The following is a 26,182-nucleotide window of genomic DNA, read 5'->3' as shown; positions in this document are numbered from 1 at the left end:
ATCGCCGGTTGACCCTTAAATAACAATCTTCTTGAATTAGTGTCTTGAATTAAGTGCTCTCAATGAAGAGTTACTCAATGTCAATGTTGTTGACCACAGAACATTATCCTATTACAGTATGTTCAGTATACCAGTCTGCAAAGGTACTGTGTACATAATAGTTGATGTTGCTTCATTTCAGTGTTCTGCCCAAAGTTCAACATTTTAATAATGCTGACAGAAAGCCTTATACGAAGTGTCATTCTGCATTCAAATACTTGTCAGACTCTCCAGAAAGAGGCGACGGTGCGATCGATGCTCGTGCCACGTTGCACTTCAGCATCTTGGTGCATTATGTGTCAGAGCCTTGTGTCAGAGCACTGTGGTTACCTGGGTGACTTCCGAGCTCATGTCATCGTTGGGCTGGTAGCGAGAGTCCAACGACAACATCTCCATACCTAGTCATACCTGTTGATTGGACCTCTCCACCATATTGGCACTGGAGTGCTGCTGGCGCTGGTGCTGCTGGTGGTGGCGGGTACGAGAAGAATTCTGCAGCTCCAGCGCCGAGGGACTCAGGGGGATGCAGAACTCGCGGAAGCAGCGCTTGAAGTTCTCGTCCAGGAAGGCATAGAGGACGGGGTTCAGGCAGCTGTTGGTGTAGCCCAGCGCGATGCAGAAGTGCCAGGTGACAGATTGCAGCAGGGAGTTGGGGATGTTGATCAGGGCTTTGATGATGACATAGATGTGGATGGGCGTCCAGCAGATGATGAAGATGGCCACCACCACCAGGACCATGCGGGTGATGCGGCGCAGGTTGCGGTCCCTCTCCTTGGAGCCGGACAACATGCGCACGCTCTTCAGGCGCAAGATCATTAGCCCGTAGCACACGGTGATGATGAGGACGGGGATGATGAAGGCAAAGATGAAGACACAGATCTTCAGAAGATTCTCCCAGTACCAGGATGGGTGGGGGAAGATCAAAGTGCAGTCGATGATTCCTGAACATGTGGAGATTGAGTACAAGACACAGTTGAAGGACCGTAGCACATGAGAAAACCAATAGCTTCACAGCAGTCTTTTTCACAGGTAGATAAAGCTACATAGGCCCCGAAGCATTGCTCATAATGTTAGCCATAAAAGTCAGCTATGTTCTCATTTGTTAAACAAGCTTGTGCTGACTGCTTGTATTCCCCAAGCTGACATCAGATAGAGTTCCTTCATGAGACTGCAAACCTATTCTCCTCTAACCAATAACAAGAGCTAAGACGGTTTTTACAGGCATTTTGAAAACCTAATTCAGGAGTCATGCATCTCTAATTTTGCTGACAAGTTTCTATCCCACTATTACTACTGAAATGATTCAGTTTCAGACTACATGGTGGAAGCTGCTAGTCTATGGTCATATTAGTCATCTTTAAAGACTACATGGTGGAAGCTGCTAGTCTATGGTCATATTAGTCATCTTTAAAGACTACATGGTGGAAGCTGCTAGTCTATGGTCATATTAGTCATCTTTAAAGACTACATGGTGGAAGCTGCTAGTCTATGGTCATATTAGTCATCTTTAAAGATGCACTATGTAGAAATCGCTCAGCCATTTCCTGGTTGCTAACATTCTAATAGTTCGCCTAATTTCAGTTTATGTGACAAAACAAGCAGGTATAGTATAGAGCCTCCATACTCAACTGGCGGACCGGATCTGGACCCAGAACGGGGTCAATACGGACATGTTTTGGGCTTTGACCCCTGGTATCATATAAACACACATAAGACATGGAAGAATGCATATAATTGCAGGAAATTAGCTTTAAAACAGCAAAAAAAAATCTCTTTCCATGCATAATGTGTAGAATTGTGGGAAATTTGCTTTAAAACTGCAACATTTTCTCTCCGCCAACAAGAGTGGTGTGAACAGTTTGGGGTCACATGGGTTGCATGGGTGGGGGTTTGTTACTACGCCGATAAATTACATTATCCATCCGGACCTTTGCCACCTCGGAAATGTATGTGAACGGACCTACTCAAATAGTACCTGAGTACCCCTGGTGTAGAGAATCATTGTACCATCTAAACCGCTGTGAAATATACTTTCCCATAACCCAAAATATTGTATTTTCAGCTGTTTGAAACTGGTGTATAAAACCAAAAGTAAAAGACGCAAAAACTAAACTTAAGACCGGGAAGCATAGAAATAGCACACATAGAACAGATCTACCGCTTCTTAGACTTCCTTTCAATGAGAATGACAGATCTATAACTCACATTCACTATGTGAATTTGGTTGGGACATATTGTCACGGTTTCGGCCGAGGCTGCTCCTCCTCCTGGTTCGGGCAGGCTTCGGCGGTCGTCGTCCCCGGAGTACTAGCTGCCACCGATCTATGTTTCATGTTCGTTTGGTTTTGTCTTGATGTTGTACACCTGTGTCTTGTTAGTCCTCGTTAGTGTCCTATTTAGTTCTCGTTGTGTGTGTTTGTCTTTGTGTGTGATTGCTCTTCTGTTTCGTGTTGGAGCTACGTACTTCCCTCCAGTGTTTTGGAGAGGTTTTTCGCACATGTTAGTGCGCCGTTTGTTTGACGCCTGTGTGCGCCGTTATTTCGCCTTCGGGCTTATTGTGCTTATTTTCTACGTGAATATTGCACTAAAGTCTTTTGGACTGAGCTCCTGCGTCCTGCGCTTGATTCATGCACCACACCCACCTTCAGCACCCCTTGACACATATTGCAGCTTTAAAGCATTATATTGATGAATAGAGTTGGAAGCCTACATTAAGGCCAATTAGGGATGAACGCTTGCAAAACTTTATTTAATATAGCCTCTGATTTGCTGTGTTAAATCCACCATTACGTAAAAGTTTATATGTCATATGTAAACCTAAATAAATGATCTGAAAGTGTTCTTATTATATGATAATAAAAAATGCTTCATAGCTAACATGGCACTATTTCTCTCTATGACTCAGACCCAGACCATGCGTAGAACAGCAAAGTGCTTCATTTGGCAAATTCTATTCGCTTCACAGAAATAAAATGAACTGTCAAACATAATTGTTACTCTCTCGCTACTGTGGCGTACTCACTGACATTACAGATAGGCTGCCTATAATTGAGGATCAAAGAAAAACAGCATGGTGAAACGTACTGTCGTACTTGCCATTATCGGTTACAGTAGTTAAGGCAGTGAACATGACAGGCAGACCGATGGCAGAGGACAGGATCCAGTTGCACACGTTGACAATCTTGGCGTTACGGGGCGTGCGGAAGTCTAAGGCCTTGACGGGGTGGCACACTGCAATGTAACGGTCAATACTCATGGTGGTCAAGGTGAAGATACTGGTGAACATGTTGTAGTAGTCGATGGATATCACTATCTTGCACAGAACGTCTCCAAACGGCCAGGTCCCCATCAGGAAGTTGACACTCTGGAAGGGCAGTGTACTGGTGGCTAGTGCATCAGCTAAGGCCAGGTTGAAGATGTAGATATTTGTGGCGGTTTTCATTTTAGTGTATCTGGAAAGACAACATGCAGAAAGAAAAATGGAGAGACCAAATTAGGGGATGCTTATCAGAAGACAAAATAATCTGGACAGCACAATACCCCATAATGACAAAGCAAAAACAGGTTTTTAGAAAATGTAGCAAATTTATAAAAGAGAAAAAACAGAAATACCTTATCTACATAAGTATTCAGACCCTTTGCTATGACACTCGAAATTGAACTCAGGTGCATCCTGCTTCCATTGATCATCCTTGAGATGTTTCTACAACTTGATTGGAGTCCACCTGTGGTAAATTCAATTGATTGGACATGATTTGGAAATGCACACACCTGTCTATATAAGGTCCCACAGTTGACAGTGCAGAGCAAAAACTAAGCCATGAGGTCAAAGGAATTGTCCGTAGAGTTCCGAGACAGGATTGTATCGAGGCAAAGATCTGGGGAAGGGTACCAAAAAATGTCTGCCGCATTGAAGGTCCCCAAGAGCACACAGTGGCCTCAATCATTCTTAAATGTAAGAAGTTTGGAACCACCAAGACTCTTCCTAGAGCTGGCTGCCTGGCCAAACTGAGCAATCAGGGGAGGGCCTTGGTCAGGGAGGTGACCAAGAACCTGATGGTCACTCTCAGAGTTCCTCTGTGGAGATGGGAGAACCTTCCAGAAGGACAACCATCTCTGTGGCACGTCACCAACCAGGTCTTTATGGTAGAGCGGCCAGATGGAAGCCACTCCTCAGTAAAAGGCACATGACAGCCCGCTTGGAGTTTGCCAAAAGGCACCTAAAGACTCTTAGACCATGAGAAACAAGATTATCTGGTCTGATGAAACCAAGATTGAACTCTTTGGTCTGAATGCCAAGCGTCACGTCCGGAGGAAACCTGCCACCATCCCTACGGTGAAGCATGGTGGTGGCAGCATCATGCTGTGGGGATGTTTTTCAGCGGCAGGGACTGGGAGTAGTCAGGATCGAGGGAAAGATGAACGGAGCAAAGTACAGAGAGATCATTGATGAAAACCTGTTCCAGAGCGCTCAGGGCCTCAGACTGGGGCGAAGATTCACCTTCCAACAGGACAACGACCCTAAGCACACAGCCAAGACAACGCAGGAGTGGCTTCGGGACAAGTCTCTGAATGTCCTTGAGTGACCCAGCCAGAGCCCAGACTTGAACCCGATCTAACATCCCTGGAGAGACCTGAAAATAGCTGTGCAGCAACGCTCCCCATCCAACCTGACAGAGCTGGAGAGGATATGCAGAGAAGAATGGGAGAAACTCCCCAAATACAGGTGTGCCAAGCTTGTAGAGTCATACCCAAGAAGACTCAAGGCTGTAATCGCTGCCAAAGGTGCTTCAACAAAGTACTGAGTAAAGGGTCTGAATACTTATGTAAATGTGATATTTCCGTTTTCTTTTTTTATATACATTTGCAAAAATTTCTAAAAACCTGTTTTTGCTTTGTCATTATGGGGTATTGTGTGTAGATTGATAAGGGGAAAAAACTAATTTAATCAATTTGAGAATAAGGCTGTAATGTAACAAAATTTAGAAAAAGTCAAGGGGTCTTAATACTTTCAGAATGTACTGTATCATAAAATTCATTAAAATAAAAAATTTTACTACACACCAGCAAGAAATAATCTTTCAAATAAAAAAGCTACACTTACTGCAGCAGTTTAGCACAGATCCACAAGCTGTGTGTGCCTCCAGTTGAACTACACTTCGTCCCCAGTTACTCTGACACACAGGTGTTCGGATCACGCTACACTAGATAGCTAATTAGCACAGGTGGCCGTCTATGTCTTGCACCTGTCTTCCGTAAACAAGTGATGTAACATGGAGATATGGCCGTGTAGGAACACTAACCCAATAAAGGTGTGTAGTAATTTTAAGTTTTTTAAATTATTATTATTTCTCGCTGATATGAAAGATACGTTCCTTATGTTTCCAAAACTGTACTGCAAGTGATGCATTTTAACAGTCAGAACGATCCTAACAAAACTCCCCCGGCCAGAAGATACTATCGTCAATAGGCGCTAAAGCAGTTAGCGTCTATGAATGGGTTACTTACTGGGGTGATACTATTGCATTGCATGATGGGAGATTATAGCAATGTACACAAGCAGAGAGACAGATTATGAGACTCTTTATGTTCAACAGTTGCACATGTCTGATAAAGTTAAAGTACGATATTGTTAAACAAACAGACTGTCATTGTAATGGAAATTGAATTTAGCTCTCTGTTTACTTGAAGCATTATTTGACCAGCCTAAATCCTCTCATGACAGGCACTGACAATAGTTCTTCAAAATGATTAGCTCCAACAGCATAAAGACAGTGCTGAGTGGATCATGAATATAATTTCCACCCATTAGATACTACATTGTTTCTCTTACGTATCATATCAGAGCACTTATGATCCAGTTGGGCGTATTATACCAATTATCCAGGGATAACATAAGTAGTGTTGTCCATTGTGCTTAATTCAAAGGAGCTGACTAGATTTTTAAATTAGTATCTGTTGTCATCCCCGGTCTTAATCATTTCAATCAAAATCATAGTGTTCATTTGGAACTTATTGTGCTCCGTTACACAAAGAAGGTATTGTTGCAACATTAAGTAGGCTACTGTTCACTTTTGTTGTTTCTTATTTATCATTATGAGGCATCATTTCCAGGTTTAATTGTGTTACCTTATAGGTTCAGCATATTCCTATACACTAATGAAACTTAAAAGGAAACGATTTTGACTTGTATAACTAATAATTTCTATGTAGTAGCACAGAGAGTAAAGGTGGGTTTACATTGTGGAGATGCAGAATGACTATAAGGAACCGTTGCTTATTTGTGAATTAGAGTTTCGGAGCAGTCTGAACCTGTGTCGGATGCCTTTCTATCCGATTCTCACGGGCAATCTTGTGGACCGACCTGCCAACATTTTACGTTTGCGTGTGCTACAGATGACTATTAATTACACCGGTATAAATTAGGTGTCGGATGTGTGGGGGAAAACTGAAGAGGTGTCGGAGCTTGGACTTTAAGGATAGTAAATAAAGTATTGCTATTGAACTTCCCATAATGCCCAGAAAGAAAGTGGCATATCTTCAACATATAGAAAGGCTTGTGTAATTGGCTATAAAAATATAAACAATATTCTATGATGCTTGAGAATAGCAAATACAATCCCATTATGCTCATCCACATCATTCAGATTGGTTTTTCATGAGAAATGTTTTAATTCATTTCCAGCCACATTAGCAGAGTCTGCACCTGGGATTTGAAATTGTCTAATTTCTTCTCATTTTCAAAACTCTTCATTCTCTTCTATTGTCAATGAGATATTCAGAACAGATAACAGCATATTTTTTACTTTGGAAAAATCTTGCTGATCACACTCTTTAGATTTTGACTAAACCGTGGCCCTGATTAGGAAAATGGACTGCGTCAGATATTATTAAACATACCGTGGCCCTGATTAGGAAAATGGACTGCGTCAGATATTATTAAACATACCGTGGCCCTGATTAGGAAAATGGACTGCGTCAGATATTATTAAACATACCGTGGCCCTGATTAGGAAAATGGACTGCGTCAGATATTATTAAACATACCGTGGCCCTGATTAGGAAAATGGACTGCGCCAGATATTATTAAACATACCGTGGCCCTGATTAGGAAAATGGACTGCGCCAGATATTATTAAACATACCGTGGCCCTGATTAGGAAAATGGACTGCGCCAGATATTATTAAACATACCGTGGCCCTGATTAGGAAAATGGACTGCGCCAGATATTATTAAACATACCGTGGCCCTGATTAGGAAAATGGACTGCGCCATATATTATTAAACATACCGTGGCCCTGATTAGGAAAATGGACTGCGTCAGATATTATTAAACATACCGTGGCCCTGATTAGGAAAATGGACTGCGCCAGATATGATTAAACATACCGTGGCCCTGATTAGGAAAATGGACTGCGCCAGATATTATTAAACATACCGTGGCCCTGATTAGGAAAATGGACTGCGCCAGATATTATTAAACATACCGTGGCCCTGATTAGGAAAATGGACTGCGCCAGATATTATTAAACATACGTTATTCACAAATCCACATCCTTATGTATGTACATAGATTCATTCCTATAAATAGAATTGAATATAAAGACGCGATAAGAGAGTTAATGTGAAATCCCAAGTGGGGGTCCAAATGATGCATGCAGGGTAAACTAGTCTGCGCATATTAAATTAGGAAATAATTGGCAGTTGCTCTGATATTTATTGGGTATGATTTTCAGGATTGTAATTTAGAGTGTTCAGCACTGTCAGGAACACCAATTACAATCTATTATGATCACAATCTATTTACTTCCCCAGAGTCAAATGAACTTGTGGATACAATTTTTATGTCTCTGCATCCAGTATGAAGGAAGTTAGAGACCGTTTCGCAAGCCAATGCTAACTAGCGTTAGCGCAAAGACTGGAAGTCTGAAAGAACAGCGCAATGAATGGAAGTCTACAGGAACAGTTAGCATGCTATAGTTCCCATAGACTTCCAGTCACTACACTAATGCTAGTTAGCAATTGTGCTAATGCTAGTTAGCAACTTCCTTCAAACTGCACGCAGAGACATAAAAATGGTATCCACTAGTTCATCTGACTCTGGGGAATTTGATAAAGGGCTTCATTGACAAAATCAGAAGTATCCCTTTAAGATACAAGGCATTTTCTGGACAAATACAATTTCAATTTGGCTGCAGGTAGCCTAGTGGTTAGAGAGGCTAGCCAGCAACCGGAGGGTTGCCAGTTCAAATACTGGGTCTGATGGGAAAAATCTGCAAGGAAGTGAATCCAAGATGCCATTGCCTGCTGTTGTGCCCTTGAGCAAGGCACTTAACCCCCCCCCCCCCCACACACACACACACAACAACTGCACAATGGGTGCCAGTGTGACAGCCCCCTTCTCTGACCTCTATATGAATATGTGTCTTTTGGAGGGGTTGGGATAAAGCGGAAGTCAAATTTCGGTTGGACCTTGTGTACAATTGACAAATAAAAGTTAATTTGATCTCAAATGATGAACTACACCAAAAGAAAAAACAGCAGCACAGTAACCCGAACAATGAAAAGACGAAGGCTGGGATTCAATCAAAGGCACATTGTACACAAATGCCCTGCATTTGACTTTTAAATGTAATTTACTCTTGAGCCGATATCCGCAACGTTTACTCTGAATGCAATCTCTGAGAACGTCAGGGAAATTGCCTTGTCGATAGTGCATTGCACTTGGATTGAATCCTAGCAGAAGATTGAGATGGCGGCGAATGCATGCCAAATTAAATTGAACTATTTTACTTTAAAAGATAATTAATTTTTTGTCTGCTATGTTTGCACATGGAGTCGTGCATTATACATAAGCCATGGATGTACACAAATAACCGGATGTCTTGAGCTTTGAGCATAACGTGTCTGATGGATGGGTCTGATGTCATCAGTGAAAAAGCACAGGAAGGAGCCAAGGACAGGGTGTTTTGTATTGCACATTCTGGAACACAAAATGTCTCTCTATAACGAGACCATAAAACACAGCAGGGGAGAATTGTTGATCAGGTGAAGCTTGAGTCTATCAGACAAAACCTTATGATTGCCTACCAGTTCCAGAGAGAGAAACTGAAAATATGGCTCCCAATGTACTCTCTTTTTATGGGAGACTAATACTGGACAGAAGGGGTATCTGGGTCTGGGCAGAAGGGATATCTGGATCTGGACAGAAAGGATTTCTGGATCTGGGCAGAATGGTATTCTGGATCTGGGCAGAAGGGTATCTGGATCTGGACAGAAAAGATATCTGGATCTGGGCAGAAGGGTTATCTGGATCTGGGCCGAAGGGATATCTGGATCTGGGCAGAAGGGATATCTGGATCTGGGCAGAAGGGATATCTGGATCTGGACCTATGTATGAATCTCCCAGAGTATACAAAAAGCCATGCCAACATGCTCTACGGTTTTCATTATTCCCATATATGACCTTGGATGGAAACAGAAGGGAAGTTCAGTAGTATGATCAGTAATCAGTAGTGGGCGACAGTGACAGCTATGGTTGGAGTTCACTTCTTCATATTACATGCTGTACTACGCTCATCCTGTCTCTCACACAAGACATTTCACAGGAAAATAGCAAATGATTGACATTATAACACAGCAGACTGGAAATAGTCCCCGAGCACAATCCTGTTAAATGAGTGTTTAATGCCTTTTTGCAATAAGAGATTTGTTCCTGGGTTTAGATGACAAGCCAATTATAAGTAGACCGAATGTGCATCAAAAGCCTTTTTTTCTCTCAAGTTGGATGAATTTAGCTGGTCCTTCCTCATTAAGGAAATTGTCCCCATAATCAGGGATACCACAGATGAATCATCTCCCGATAGTCTTTAGTCTGGCTCCAGATTCTTTGAGGTGGAGAGTGATTCTTATGTATCAAAGGAATGATGAACCCTCTGATACAGCATGGAGAGAGGATGGCAGTGCCACGGCATCAAACATGGGTTCTTTCCACCTCTGGAAATGACTCTCTGTGCTGTGATTTGGGGTTAGTGATTATGGGTGAGTCAGGCCCTTAGAATTCAATAGCCATCACACCTCTGTAACATCTGCTGGGGGACAAATCCATTTGAAGCCACCACAACAACCTGTTCCCATGGACTGTGGCTGTAGTGTATTGGAGGAGAAGTCTTCCGCCCAAGGTCTTTCATTTACATTTTAGTCATTTAGCAGACACTCTTATCCAGAGCAACTAGGGTTAAGTGTCTTGCTCAAGGGCACAACAGATTTTTTACATAGTCGACTCAGGGATTCAAACCAGCGACCTTTTGGTTACAGGCCCAACGCTCTTAACTGCTGGGCTACCTGCCGCCCAGCAGGGGAGTGTGTAGCAGGGAGAAATGGTATAGGAGGCCTCCTACAGCAGTGCTGTCTGTCTCTAGTCAGTGGAAACTAGTTCGCTATGAAAGAGAGAGCACAGCCATCACAGCATCTGATTAAGACAGACAGCAGCTTAACACTAAAACACTTCAGCTGCCTCATGGCTACTGCCTTTGCAATTACTGAGTGTGATGGTCCGCTCAGCTTGCAGATATGATCACACCGGTGGCAGTTACCTCGAATCAAATAGAGCAGATATCCCTGCGCAGGCATCTGTCTTTTCTCATTATTCAGCGGGTGATGTCTAGTGAAACAGATTTGCAAATACTTTGGGATATTCACCGCTGACACATGGCCACGGCCGGCTCCAGGCATAAGCGACATAATCTTATGTCGGGGTCTCAACTTACTGTTTAATAATAAAAAATAAAAAATAAAAATGTTTAGTGTTAGAATAGTAGAATGCACAAGGTGCAATTTCAAAATGTGGTTGTCCATCAGCAGTTTTTCTCTTGTTATGTCAGTCATTGACAGTCACTTAACTGGCATGTCAGCTAACAATTTTTAGATTGGTAAGTTAGTCTAGCCAGCTATCTAAACTTGTAGTAATCATGGCCGAATACCAACCGGGCACGCAGGGCAGGTGCCCAGGGGCCCTGACCTCCAGGGAGCCCCCATTCTCACTCAGATATCATTAACATGGCATAAGTTGTGGCAAAATGGGTAGAATTGCAGGAAATTAGCTGTAAAACTGGAGAGAAAAAAATTATCTCTGCCCCATGGCAAAATGAGTAGAATTGCATGAAATTTGTCATAAAATTGCAGAATTGTCTCCTCGCCCCATGGCAAAATGTGCAAAATTGCAGGAAATTAACTTTAAAACGTACATTTTATCTCAGTCGTCAAGAGGTGGGGCACCAAAATGTTTTGACTGTGAGGTGGGGGGGCCCAGCAACCAAATCTCGCTTAGGGACCCCAAAAGGCTAGGGCCGGCCTTGCATGTGGCCTTTGAGCATGGCATGTTGTAAGGCCTAATGCACATGCATAGTGACAGCTGACATAGAGCAGATGTAAACATGCCTTTTCACAATAGCTCCATCCTCATCAGAGCCACACTAGTGCAATTTATGTCGTTCTTGTGAAAACATCTAGATTGTGTGGATAGGCAATGAATATACAGCAGCAACACACTATGGCATGGTGAGCCTTTATAAAAAAAATTGGTTAGTTCTGATTATCTCTCAAAATGCAGTTTGATTTTAGGAAATGAATGGTAACCTAGTATAACCACATAAACAGCGCAGCAGAGTAGCCTATAGCAATCAAGGCTTGTTGCTAAGGAACAACCGGAACATGTCCTCTGACTTTCTGTGATCATCTTCTCCCCATATCAAATCATACAGCCACAGATAGAACAATGAGCCAGATGTTTACCAGATGTATGAATCTGAAGCATGCGGTTGGCATTTCCATTCAACACCAAATATGGAAGCCCAGTGGCTGGCAGTGGGAGAGGATGGAGCGAGATGGATTTTGGCCGACATTCTACACATTTTCTCATCGATTAAACATTTCATCTCAATACAGTTTTCTGTTCCCAAAACTAAAATATGTTACAAACAGACTGGACTAACTTTAGTAAACTTTACCCTTTGCCAAAGTTTCTAAAAATGGTGTTGTTTAGAAGGAGTCCAAGGGCGAATTGAGTTATTGCACACGAGTACTTCACAGAGTATACGTTCCCTAACATAAATATGCGAATACATGCTAGAACGCGCCAATAGTATCTCCCTAGCTCCTGCTTGGCTCTGCCCTCCTCCTTACTTGTTCTGCCCACTATGATTCACTTGGTCCCATTGGAAACAACAGGCTGTGGTCTATCTTGGGTTAGTAAAATTTTTTTTGATACAACCTTCCATTACATTCAGGCAGAGACAGTGTTTCTTTTTTTCCCAACATGGTATAGCAGTGCGGTCGTGTATTATGTTGTGTCCTCTTGCAAATAGCCTGTTTTTTTGTCTTTTATCGTATATATTTCTCTATCTCACTTTCCATCCTTAACTAAATATACTTTCCTGCAACCCGCCTCACCCAATGTGGAACGGATTCTATTATTTCTTCATACCTTTTATCAAGAACCCACGGCTGAAACTAGCCAGCTAACTAGCTACTTGCTATTAGCCACCGTTAGCGGTCTTCACCACTGTCCGTGGCCTGCACTACCTACCAGCCAGCTCTAGCCTGGACAATTATCGGCCAGTCTGCACAGCGTGCTATCGACCCAGAGCATTTCGGATTTTCGGCCGGAATCACTGAATTACTAGACCTTAACACTGGATCATAACAACTATCTAGCTGCAACCGAATGGATGTTGTTGTTGGCTAATCACCACTAATAAACACTTGTCCAGAAGCTAGCACCAATTAGCCTTGAGCTAGCCTCGAGCTAGGCCCATCTCCCTGCTATCCACCTCTCTCTGAACTGGACGGGACCTCCTAGTGTCGACACGGAGCCCCGCCGATCCATCACGACTGGTCTGCTGACGTAATCGTCTGATGTGGTTTCAACAGGCTTCCCGTTGCGACCACCACGAAGATCCATCTGCTAGCACCGGCCCGCTAGCACACGCAATCAACAGCCGTGCCTCCTGCTCGCCTGTGCTGTAGCAGCCTACGAACTGCTCCCGGACTTACCTATTGCTGTTCACTGGACCTTATGATCACTCAGCTACACATCTGATGCCCGCTGGACTGTTCCTTTACACGGTACCCCATCCTGTTTATCTGTTTAGCCTCAGCCCAAACTTTTGTCGCTATTACCAGTTGTTGTCTTAGCCCTCTCGAATAACACCTGTGATGGCGTTATGCCTCTCTCCCATGTCAATATGCCTAGCCTATTGCTATTTTGGGTTAGTTGTTATTGTACTATTTCACTGTAAAGCCCCCAGTCCCGCTCAACCTGCCTCAGATAGCTTCTTTGTCCCACCCCCCATACACGCGGAGACCGGCTCAATCGGTACCTCCAGTGATGCTATCTCTTTCATCGTTACCCAATGCTTAGGTTTACCTCCACTGTACTCATATCCTTCCATATCATTGTCTGTACATAATGCCCTGAATCTATTCTACAACGCCCGGAAATCTGCACCATTTATTCTCTGTACCCAACGCACTAGAAGACCAGTTCTTAAAGCCTTTAGCCGTATCCTTATTCTATTCCTCCTCTGTTCCTCTGGTGATGTAGAGGTTAACCCAGGCCCTGTAGCCCCCAGTATCACTCCCCAGGCGCTATCATTTGTTGACTTCTGTAACCGTAAAAGCCTTGGTTTCTTGCATGTTAACATCAGAAGCCTCCTCCCCAAGTTTGAGTTATTCACTGCATTAGCACACTCTGCCAACCCTGATGTTCTAGCAGTGTCTGAATCCTGGCTTAGGAAGGCCACCAAAAATTCAGAAATGTCCATCCCGAACTACAACATTTTCCATCTAGATAGAACTGCCAAAAAGGGCGGAGTTGCAATCTACTGTAGAGATAGCCTGCAGAGCTCTATCATACTATCCAGGTCTGTGCCCAAACAGTTTGAGCTTCTACTTCTAAAAATCCACCTTTCCAGAAATAAGTATATCACTGTTGCCGCTTGCTACAGACCACTCCCTGCCTTACCTCCATAACTTACTACATTTGAACACACTGTATATAGATTTTCTATTTTCTATTTTGTTATTGACTGTACGTTTTTGTTTATCCCATATGTAACTCTGTGTTGTTGTTGTTTTTATCGCACTGTTTGCTTTATCTTGGCCAGGTCGCAGTTGTAAATGAGAACTTGTTCTCAACTGGCCTACCTAGTTAAATAAAGGTGAAATAAAAAAAATTATTTTTTTATCCTAGGTTGTTTTTCAGGCGGGGTCCAAAGCCCCCCAAAATCAACATGGTCCTCTTTAAACATTTGAATTGAAATCAATTTCCTTAATACCCATAGAACCCCACCTATATAATGGCAGGGGAAACAATGTGCTGAGTTCCTTTGGTACAAACAAGTTAAAGTTCTGATGAATATTCAAATGTAAAGTGGGCAATTTAGACTCTGACATCTTTCCTTTTCCAGCGTTTTAAAACTGAAAAGCTTTGTCGAAGGGACAATACATTATTCATTTGGAAATGTCAAACTGTCAAAGACATGTTCTCTCAAAAACCATCATCACAAAATATACAGTTAATATAGGAGCCAAAGAAAACAGTAATGGGTCTGATTAAAACCACCTTTTTTTTCTGTAGTGTGACATTTTTAGCGCCATCTCCTGAATTGTAATCCTTTCGATGGCGGAGAGAACCAAGATAAGAACACATGTGCTATCTTAATTTGATCACCCTGCATAGCAGGAAATGCAAACTTGTAGTGTATTTGTGGTTTAAAAGGCTTCTAAAATGTGTAACTTCCACTTTAAAATGTCAGACTAGATTTGTACTAACCCCTACAAAAATGTCCATTAATAAAAATTCACACAATAATTCACATTTCCTGTTGCTGTGAGAAACTGGTCAAATTACGATCCCACATCTGTACTATATAATGAGTGGAGAAAAAAAATGAATCAATGTGAGTCATGCATTCATTTACAAAGCTATTACTATCAATCATATTGTGAAGACACATTTACTGTTCAGGAGCAGTCCTGTTCTTGTCCTCATCTTACCTTGAGGAAAGACAATCCCTATGGGAGGGAGGCAATGGTGGAAATGCAATTGTTCACCACTGCTGACCTTTCAAGACCAATATTGTTAATCTCCCTTAATAAAGACAGAAGGTAATCGAGCATAAGGAGAGGGACATTGCCCTGCATGCTTCATCCTGCCAACAGACCTCTGGAGTTAATCATAAGGAGAGCCAACATATTGAGCCCAACACAGTGTGACATTTTTATTTTATTTATTTTATTTCACCTTTATTTAACCAGGTAAGCCAGTTGAGAACAAGTTCTCATTTACAACTGCGACCTGGCCAAGATAAAGCAAAGCAGTGCGATAAAAACAACAACACAGAGTTACATATGGGGTAAAAAACATAAAGTCAAAAAATACAACAGAAAATATATATACAGTATGTGCAAATGTAGCAAGTTATGGAGGTAAGGCAATAAATATGCTATAGTGCAAAATAATTACAATTAGTATTAACACTGGAATGATAGATGTGCAAGAGATTATGTGCAAATAGAGATACTGGGGTGCAAATGAGCAAAATAAATAACAATATAGGGATGAGGTAGTTGGGTGGGCTAATTTCAGATGGGCTGTGTACAGGTGCAGTGATCGGTAAGGTGCTTTGACAACTGATGCTTAAAGTTAGTGAGGGAGATAAAAGTCTCCAGCTTCAGAGATTTTTGCAATTCGTTCCAGTCATTGGCAGCAGAGAACTGGAAGGAATGGCGGCCAAAGGAGGTGTTGGCTTTGGGGATGACCAGTGAGATATACCTGCTGGAGCGCAGACTACGGGTGGGTGTTGCTATGGTGACCAATGAGCTAAGATAAGGCGGAGATTTGCCTAGCAGTGATTTATAGATGGCCTGGAGCCAGTGGGTTTGACGACGAACATGTAGTGAGGACCAGTCAACAAGAGCGTACAGGTCACAGTGGTGGGTAGTGTATGGGGCTTTGGAGACAAAACGGATGGCACTGTGATAGACTACATCCAATTTGCTGAGTAGAGCTATTTTGTAAATGACATCGCCGAAGTCAAGGATCGGTAGGATAGTCAGTTTTACGAGGGCATGTTTGGCAGCATGAGTGAAGGAGGCTTTGTTGCGAAATAGGAAGCAGATTCTAGATTTAACTTTGGATTGGAGATTCTTAATGTGAGTCTGGAAGGAGAGTTTACAGTCTAACCAGACACCTAGGTATTTGTAGTTGTCCACATACTCTAGGTCAGACCCGTCAAGAGTAGTGATTCTAGTCGGGTGGGCGGGTGCCAGCAGCGTTCGATTGAAGAGCATGCATTTAGTTTTACTAGTGTTTAAGAGCAGTTGGAGGCTACTGAAGGAGTGTTGTATGGCATTGAAGCTCGTTTGGAGGTTTGTTAACACAGTGTCCAATGAAGGGCCAGATGTATACAGAATGGTGTCGTCTGCGTAGAGGTGGATCTGAGAGTCACCAGCAGCAAGAGCGACATCATTGATATACACGGAGAAAAGTCTCGGCCCAAGAATTGAACCCTGTGGCACCCCCATAGAGACTGCCATAGGTCCAGACAACAGGCCCTCCCATTTGACACATTGAACTCTATCTGAGAAGTAGTTGGTGAACCAGGCGAGGCAGTCATTTGAGAAACCAAGGCTATTTAGTCTGCCAATAAAAATGCGGTGGTTGACAGAGTTGAAAGCCTTGGCCAGGTCGATGAAGACGGCTGCACAGTACTGTCTATTATCGATCGCGGTTATAATATCACTTAGGACCTTGAGCGTGGCTGAAGTGCACCCATGACCAGCTCGGATACCGGATTGCATAGCGGAGAAGGTACGGTGGGATTCGAAATGGTCGGTGATCTGTTTGTTAACTTGGCTTTCAAATACTTTCGAAAGGCAGGGCAGGATGGATATAGGTCTGTAACAGTTTGGATCTAGAGTGTCACCCCCTTTGAAGAGGGGGATGACCGTGGCAGCTTTCCAATCTCTGGGGATCTCAGACGTTACGAAAGAGAGGTTGAACAGGCTAGTAATAGGGGTTGCGACAATTTCGGCAGCTAGTTTTAGAAAGAAAGGGTCCAGATTGTCTAGCCCAGCTGATTTGTAGGGGTCCAGATTTTGCAGCTCTTTCAGAACATCAGCTGTCTGAATTTGTGTGAACGAGAAGCGGGGGGGCATGGGGAAGTTGCAGCGGAGGGTGCAGAGCTGGTGGCCGGGGTAGTGGTAGCCAGGTGGAACGCATGGCCAGCCGTAGCAAAATGCTTGTTGAAATTCTCGATTATTGTAGATTTATCGGTGGTAATAGTGTTTCCTAGCATCAGTGCAGTGGGAAGCTGGGAGGAAGTGCTCTTATTCTCCATGGACTTTACAGTGTCCCAAAACTTTTTGGAGTTAGTGCTACAGGATGCAAATTTCTGTTTGAAAAAGTTAGCCTTTGCTTTCCTGACTGCTTGTGTATATTGGTTCCTAACTTCCCTGAAAAGTTGCATATCGCGGGGGCTATTTGATGCTAATGCAGTACGCCACAGGATGTTTTTTTGCTGGTCAAGGGCAGTCAAGTCTGAGGAGAACCAGGGGCTATATCTGTTCCTAGTTCTGTATTTTTTGAATGGGGCATGTTTATTTAAGATTGAGAGGAAATTACTTTTAAAGAACAACCAGGCATCCTCTACTGACGGAATGCGATCTATATCTATCCAGGATACCTGGGCCAGGTCAATTAGGAAGGCCTGCTCGCTAAAGTGTTTTAGGGAGCGTTTGACAGTGATGAGGGGTGGTCGTTTGACCGCGGACCCGTTACGGACGCAGGCAATAAGGCAGTGATAGCTGAGATCCTGGTTGAAGACAGCGGAGGTGTATTTAGAGGGTAAGTTAGTCAGGATGATATCTATGAGGGTATCCATGTTTACGGATTTAGGGTTGTACCTGGTAGGTTCGTTGATAATTTGTGTGAGATTGAGGGCATCTAGTTTGGATTGTAGGATGGCCGGGGTGTTAAGCATATCCCAATTTAGGTCACCAAGCAGTACGAACTCTGAGGATAAATGGGGGGCAATCAATTCACATATGGTGTCCAGGGCACAGCTGGGGGCTGAGGGGGGTCTGTAGCAAGCGGCAACAGTGAGAGACTTATTTCTGGAAAGGTGGATTTTTAGAAGTAGAAGCTCAAACTGTTTGGGCACAGACCTGGATGGTATGATAGAGCTCTGCAGGCTATCTCTACAGTAGATTGCAACTCCACCCCCTTTGGCAGTTCTATCTAGACGGAAAATGTTATAGTTGGGGATGGAAATTTCTGAATTTTTGGTGGCCTTCCTAAGCCAGGATTCAGATACTGCTAGAACATCAGGGTTGGCGGAGTGTGCTAACGCAGTGAATAACTCAAACTTAGGAAGGAGACTTCTGATATTAACATGCAAGAAACCAAGGTTTTTACAGTTACAGAAGTCAACAAATGATAGCGCCTGGGGAGTAGGAGTAATACTGAGGGCTGCAGGGCCTGGGTTAGCCTCTACATCACCAGAGGAACAGAGGAGGACTAGAATAAGGATACGGCTAAAGGCTTTAAGAACTGGTCTTCTAGTGCGTTGGGTACATAGAATAAAGGGGGCAGATTTCCGGGCGTTGTAGAAAAGATTCAGGGCATTATGTACAGACAAGGATATGGAAGGATATGAGTAAAGTGGAGGTAAACCTAAGCGTTGGGTAACAATGAAAGAGATAGCATCACTGGAGGCACCGATTGAGTCGGTCTCCGCGTGTATGGGGGGTGGAACAAAGGAGCTATCTAAGGCAGGTTTAGCTGGGCTGGGGGATCTACAGTGAAATAGTACGATAAGAAATAACCGAAACAGCAATAAGCAAACCATATTGACATGGGAGAGAGGCATAAAGCAATCACAGGTATAATTTGAGAGAGCTAAGACAACAGCTGGTAATGGCGACACAGTTTGGGCTGAGGCTAAACATAAACAGGATGCGGTACCGTAAAAAGGAACAGTCCAGCAGGCATCAGCTGTATAGCTGAGTTATCATAAGGTCCGGTGAACAGCAATAGGATAGTTCAGAGGTAGTTCGGGGGCTGCTAAAGCACTAGCGAGCAAGAGGCCATGGCTAGCGTGTGCTAGCGGGCCGGGGCTAGCAGATGGAATCTTCGTGGTCGACGTCGTAACGGGAAGCCTGTTGTAACCACATGAGACGATTTCGTCGGCAGACCAGTCGTGTTGGATCGGCGGGGCTCCGTGTCAACACTAGGTGGTCCCGTCCGGTTGACAGAGAGGTAGATAGCCGGGAGATGGGCCTAGCTCAGGCTGATTAGCCAAACCACAACGTCCATTTTGTTGCAGCTAGCTGGTAGCGATGAATCCGGTGTTAAAGGTCCAGTGATTCAGTGATTCCAGCAGAAAAACTGATATGTTCTGGTTCGATAATGCGCTGTGCAGACAGTGCAGACTGGCCGAATAATAGTCCAGGCTAGAGCTGGCTGGTAGGTGGTGCAGGCCACGGACAATGGTGAAAAACCGCTAACGGTAGCTAATAGCAACTAGCTAGTTAGCTGGCTACTCCCGTCCGGTAGACCGAGAGGTAGATAGCTGGGATATGGGCCTGGCTCTAGGCTAGCTCGAGGCTAACTGGTGCTTGCATCGGGGCAGTGGTGATTAGCCAAACATAAGGAGAGTCAACATATTGAGCCCAACACAGTGTGACATAAGGAGAGTCAAGATATTGAGCCCAACACAGTGTGACATAAGGAGAGTCAACATATTGAGCCCAACACAGTGTGACATAAGGAGAGTCAACATATTGAGCCCAACACAGTGTGACATAAGGAGAGTCAACATATTGAGCCCAACACAGTGTGACATAAGGAGAGTCAACATATTGAGCCCAACACAGTGTGACATAAGGAGAGTCAACATATTGAGCCCAACACAGTGTGACATAAGGAGAGTCAACATATTGAGCCCAACACAGTGTGACATAAGGAGAGTCAACATATTGAGCCCAACACAGTGTGACAAAAGGAGAGTCAACATATTGAGCCCAACACAGTGTGACATAAGGAGAGTCAACATATTGAGCCCAACACAGTGTGACATAAGGAGAGTCAACATATTGAGCCCAACACAGTGTGACATAAGGAGAGTCAACATATTGAGCCCAACACAGTGTGACATAAGGAGAGTCAACATATTGAGCCCAACACAGTGTGACATAAGGAGAGTCAACATATTGAGCCCAACACAGTGTGACATAAGGAGAGTCAACATATTGAGCCCAACACAGTGTGACATAAGGAGAGTCAACATATTGAGCCCAACACAGTGTGACATAAGGAGAGTCAACATATTGAGCCCAACACAGTGTGACATAAGGAGAGTCAATATATTGAGCCCAACACAGTGAGACATAAGGAGAGTCAACATATTGAGCCCAACACAGTGTGACATAAGGAGAGTCAACATATTGAGTCCAACACAGTGTGACATAAGGAGAGTCAACATATTGAGCCCAACACAGTGAGACATAAGGAGAATCAACATATTGAGCCCAACACAGTGTGACATAAGGAGAGTCAACATATTGAGCCCAACACAGTGTGACATAAGGAGAGTCAACATATTGAGCCCAACACAGTGAGACATAAGGAGAATCAACATATTGAGCCCAACACAGTGTGACATAAGGAGAGTCAACATATTGAGCCCAACACAGTGTGACATAAGGAGAGTCAACATATTGAGCCCAACACAGTGTGACATAAGGAGAGTCAACATATTGAGCCCAACACAGTGTGACATAAGGAGAGTCAATATATTGAGCCCAACACAGTGAGACATAAGGAGAGTCAACATATTGAGCCCAACACAGTGTGACATAAGGAGAGTCAATATATTGAGCCCAACACAGTGAGACATAAGGAGAGTCAACATATTGAGCCCAACACAGTGTGACATAAGGAGAGTCAACATATTGAGCCCAACACAGTGTGACATAAGGAGAGTCAACATATTGAGCCCAACACAGTGTGACATAAGGAGAGTCAACATATTGAGCCCAACACAGTGAGACATAAGGAGAATCAACATATTGAGCCCAACACAGTGTGACATAAGGAGAGTCAACATATTGAGCCCAACACAGTGTGACATAAGGAGAGTCAACATATTGAGCCCAACACAGTGTGACATAAGGAGAGTCAACATATTGAGCCCAACACAGTGTGACATAAGGAGAGTCAATATATTGAGCCCAACACAGTGAGACATAAGGAGAGTCAACATATTGAGCCCAACACAGTGTGACATAAGGAGAGTCAACATATTGAGCCCAACACAGTGTGACATGTTATTACTGAAGAGTTGTTCAATGATCGATCAGGTAACACTTACAGGAAAATAAGCTCAGAACCCTCCTTTATATACTAAAGGAGTTGGACCTGACGTATTAGGCATACATTGTAGCAACCTGTTGATAAGAGGACAATTTAAATGATACATCTTTACTAATCAAAATAATGTTGTTTTTACATAGAGGGACATTTTAGCCTGAATCTCGTCATGCTTTGCACACTACAAAATGATGATAACAAAACAAGCACTAGCCTGACAACAATGACCCACCTTTTTGTTCATCAAGGAACATATGACCATGAAGGGTACAGGACCCTTTTGAATGCGTTGCTTGTGACCCAAAAATGTAAGTGTTAAAAGCAATTCAGGGAATGGATCACACGTGGTGTTTTATAGTGCTGTAAGGGAGGAAACACGCTCTGCTCTTGCTGGTAGGCTGGCTGGGGGAAGGGATGGTCGGAGAGAAAGCCTGGGTGTCTCCATGACAACAAAAAGCACTCTGCACTATTTTCCCTGCGGTTTCCTGCAGTTCTTCTGCCAACTAGAATTGATTTTCCACATGAGTGTGCAGATATCATTCTGTGGGTGACACTGATTGTCATTTGCTTGTGCTAGTGAGAGTTTCTGGATATAAGCGCTGATCTGGTGGAAGCTTGAGGGTGGGTCAGGTGTCGTTGTTAATGGCATGAAAGTTATCCACCGTGTAGCTGCTTTTAACACATAAAGGTTCAACAGTTCTTTGCAGTTACTAGAGCTATTAAGTTGGTCTGCACTTAGGAAGGAATCCTAATTTGAGATAGGAATGACTAACTACATCATGCATTGACGTCAATGCAAGATTTGCACGAGTTATACACGGCAATCTCAAGCTACTTGTCTTTAAAAAAAAAGTTGAATCATAATGCCAATCAGTTCACCGCCCCGGTGTTTATTGGGGTAAATGGAGGACTTTGTGAGTGTATTCTGAATACCCCAAGGGAGTTGACTCTCTTGAGGTTGTGCTTAAAGTAGCTTACATGCCTCAGGGTCATAGTCTGGCAATGTGGCTCATGTTCAGTAGCGAACACCGTAATGAAACTTGTGCTGTGAAAAATGAATATCTGTGTTCTTATTGGACAAGCAAAGGGACTAGTACAATTTAAGTCAGAAGTTTACATACACTTAGGTTGGAGTCATTCAAACTCGTTTTTCAACCACTCCACAAATTTCTTGTTAACAAACTATAGTTTTGGCAAGACGGTTAGGACATCTACTTTGTGCATGACACAAGTAATTTTTCCAACAATTGTTTACAGACAAATTATTTCACTTATAATTCACTGTATCACAATTCCAGTGGGTCAGAAGTTTACATACACTAAGTTGACTGTGCCTTTAAACAGCTAGGGAAAATTCCAGAAAATGATGTCATGGCTTTAGAAGCTTCTGATAGGCTAATTGACATAATTTGAGTCAATTGGAGGTGTACCTGTGGATGTATTTCAAGGCCTACCTTCAAACTCAGTGCCTCTTTGCTTGAAATCATGGGAAAATCAAAAGAAATCAGCCAAGACCTCAGAAAAAACAATGGTAGACCTCCACAAGTCTGGTTCATCCTTGGGAGCAATTTCCAAATGCCTGAAGGTACCACGTTCATCTGTACAAACAATAGTACGCAAGTATAAACACAATGGGACCATGCAGCCGTTATACCGCTCAGGAAGGAGACGCGTTCTGTCTCCTAGAGATGAACGTCCTTTGGTGCGAAAAGTGCAAATCAATCCCAGAACAACAGCAAAGGACCTTGTGAAGATGCTGGAGGAAACAGGTACAAAAGTATCTATATCCACAGTAAAACGAGTCCTATATCGACATAACCTGAAAGGCCGCTCAGCAAGGAAGAAGCCACTGCTCCAATACCGCCATAAAAAAGCCAGACTACGGTTTGCAACTGCACATGGGGACAAAGATCATACTTTTTGGAGAAATGTGCTCTGGTCTAATAAAACAAAAATAGAACTGTTTGGCCATAATGACCATCATTATGTTTGGAGGAAAAAGGGGGATGCTTGCAAGCAGAAGAACACCATCCCAACCGTGAAGCATGGGGGTGCTTTGCTGCAGGAGGGACTGGTGCACTTCACAAAATAGATGGCATCATGAGGAAGGAAAATTATGTGGCTATATTGAAGCAACATCTCAAGACATCAGTCAGGAAGTTAAAGCTTGGTCGCAAATGGGTCTTCCAAATGGACAATGACCCCAAGCATACTTCCAAAGTTGTGGCAAAATGGCTTAAGGACAACACAGTCAAGGTATTGGAGTGGCCATCACAAAGCCCTGACCTCAATCCTATAGAACATTTGTGGGCAGAACTGAAAAAGCGTGTGCGAGCAAGGAGGCCTACAAACCTGACTCAGTTACACCAGCCCTGTCAGGAGGAATGGGCCAAAATTCACCAAACTTATTGTGGGAAGCTTGTAGAAGGCTACCCGAAACGTTTGACCCAAGTTAAACAATTTAAAGGCAATGCTAGCAAATACTAATTGAGTGTATGTAAGCTTCTGACCCACTGGGAATGTGACAAAATAAATAAAAGCTTAAATAAATCATTCTCTCTATTATTCTGACATTTCACATTCTTAAAATAAAGTGGTGATCCTAACTGACCTAAGACAGGGAATTCTTACTAGAATTAAATGTCAGGAACAGTGAAAAACTGAGTTTAAATGTATTTGGGTAAGGTGTTTGTAAATGTAAATGTAAATGTGTTTGTAAACTTCCGACTTTATCGTTGGACTTCTTCCAACTGTATGTCTGGATAAGACTGAACTCTACCCAGGAGTCTTAGACTACTGTATCAGCAGAGATCAGTTGGGCGTCATTCCTCTTATTGATCAAAGAATAAATGAAGCAGACGAATGCTGATGTCCTACTAAGGCCACCCCGGCTGAGGAAGACATTTCTGAGAAACAGCATTGATTTACTGCTGGCCTTGAGCATCTTTCAATTCCAGTGTGGGATTGTGGCTGGTGACTGGATATCCTCAACTGATTCAAGGCTTTAAGCTCTTAACACCTTGGGTATAATATGAAGGACATTAATGAAGCTGTTTAATTAAAAACACATCTCTGTCAACAGCGTGCTAAAAGATGCATGAGCTCCCTTCATTCAACACCTGTGACTAAAATATATTATATCTGTATAGAAAATGGTGTGACGCATGCTGGGACCGGTAACAAAGTAACATGTAAATCGGAAAGCTATCAGCAGTCTCGTAGCCAATCCATCCTCTCAATGTCTCCATGCAGGCCAGATTGCTGCTCAGTCTCAAAAGGGCATATCACGGGCTACACATGCAATACATTTCTAATGAGCCATTACCCTAGTGAATATTGTTTCTGTGAAAGGGTATAAGCCATAGTATGGCCTACACCAAGTCCTTCTAGTGGGAAAAGTCCTTCTTGAGTGGTGAGGTCCCACTGCACAATCAGTGACCCTAATACCCTAATACTGACATTTAGCCAGGTTCTGTGTAATAACATTGTTACATTCTACCTGTTAAGACATTTAGCCAGGTTCTGTGTAATAACATTGTTACATTCTACCTGTTAAGCCTACTACTACACTGTAATTACTGTGTTTTGCTTTAATATTATTGCAAAATAACAGGCCTTGTAATTTTTCTGGCCAATTTGACATGCATTTTGGGGCATATGCTCCTTAAAATATCTCTATATGTTCTCAAAGTAAAGTGTTTATGAGAGTTAAATACCAATAATGACAAATAATGTCAAACTCACATGTAGCCAATTGTTCCTACTGTGCCACATCAATGGTTTCTTTGACAGCTAACGTTATGATGGTGACTCCATGAGGGACTGGAAATCCGTTGCATTACAGCCGAATCCAAATTAGTTCATAACTGACAAGTTGTAATTGTCTGATTAACATGTGATTGCAATGCTCTCTCTTGTAGCATTTTGTTCAGACTAGGCTACATGAAATTACACATGGTGCAATGCTCTGATAGTCTATTGACAAAATGTTTGCAATATGCTTCTTTTTTTTATGATGGCCTTCAGCACATGTTGTGATGAATTCCCTAATGAATTACACAGGCTAAATAATGTAGCAATTTGCTGGTCAATATCATGATTTACCTGCGCCTCACTCCCGGTGCCATTCCTTCACATGCTCTGTTCAGAATAATTATTGAGCATGGTGCCATATTCGTCTATCAACAACCTGTTTCTTTTAATTTACCACATAAAATTCTACATTATTTAAATGGCAACAAGTTACTCATGGTGTCCCTTTTTATGGCGGATTACTGTCAATTGACTTTCCTATTACTTTTCAAAGACTAACCTAGACTAGGCTAGGATTTACAATTGTCAGGGCAGTGTAGACTATAAAACCTGTGATTAGTTTGTGATATCTTACCTGATAATGACATACATGACGAGCACGTTCCCGACCAGACCAAGCACACACACTATAGAGTAAAGAGTCGTGATTATAATCGCGATGATCACTGGTGTCGAGTCTTTGGCCAGGTTGTCTGTTCTCTCACATTTGGCATCCAGACTCACGTTATCGCTGAAATTCCGACAAAAAACACTACTGTTCATCATGGCCAAATGTGAGAAATGATACGGAATGTCCGACGTGTTGCCACCGCTTTCCATTGTCCACTGAATAATAATGCGTCGATTTGAAGTGTAGGCTTTCGCTGGCGTGGCTTGCTGTATCACTTTCTGTTGCA

At 42.9% G+C, this 26,182-nt stretch overlaps 1 protein-coding gene across 1 annotated transcript; it reads right to left on the bottom strand.

Moving 5' to 3' along the window:
* Positions 1-441: 441 nt before the first annotated feature.
* LOC311144541 (delta-type opioid receptor-like) lies at positions 442-26,105 on the bottom strand (the record flags this gene model as incomplete). Its single annotated transcript, XM_084180569.1, has 3 exons — positions 442-980; positions 3,124-3,491; positions 25,861-26,105. The coding sequence occupies 3 exons, from the start codon at positions 26,103-26,105 to the stop codon at positions 442-444; spliced, it is 1,152 nt and encodes a 383-aa protein (XP_084036695.1).
* Between the last annotated feature and the right edge of the window lie 77 nt (positions 26,106-26,182).

The sequence above is a fragment of the Coregonus lavaretus genome, assembly GCF_964263955.1.
Source record: "Coregonus lavaretus genome assembly, chromosome: 1".
Taxonomy (NCBI): Eukaryota; Metazoa; Chordata; class Actinopteri; order Salmoniformes; family Salmonidae; genus Coregonus; species Coregonus lavaretus.
Note: the sequence above shows the minus strand (reverse complement) of the source record. Positions and strands in the feature narration are given on the sequence as shown.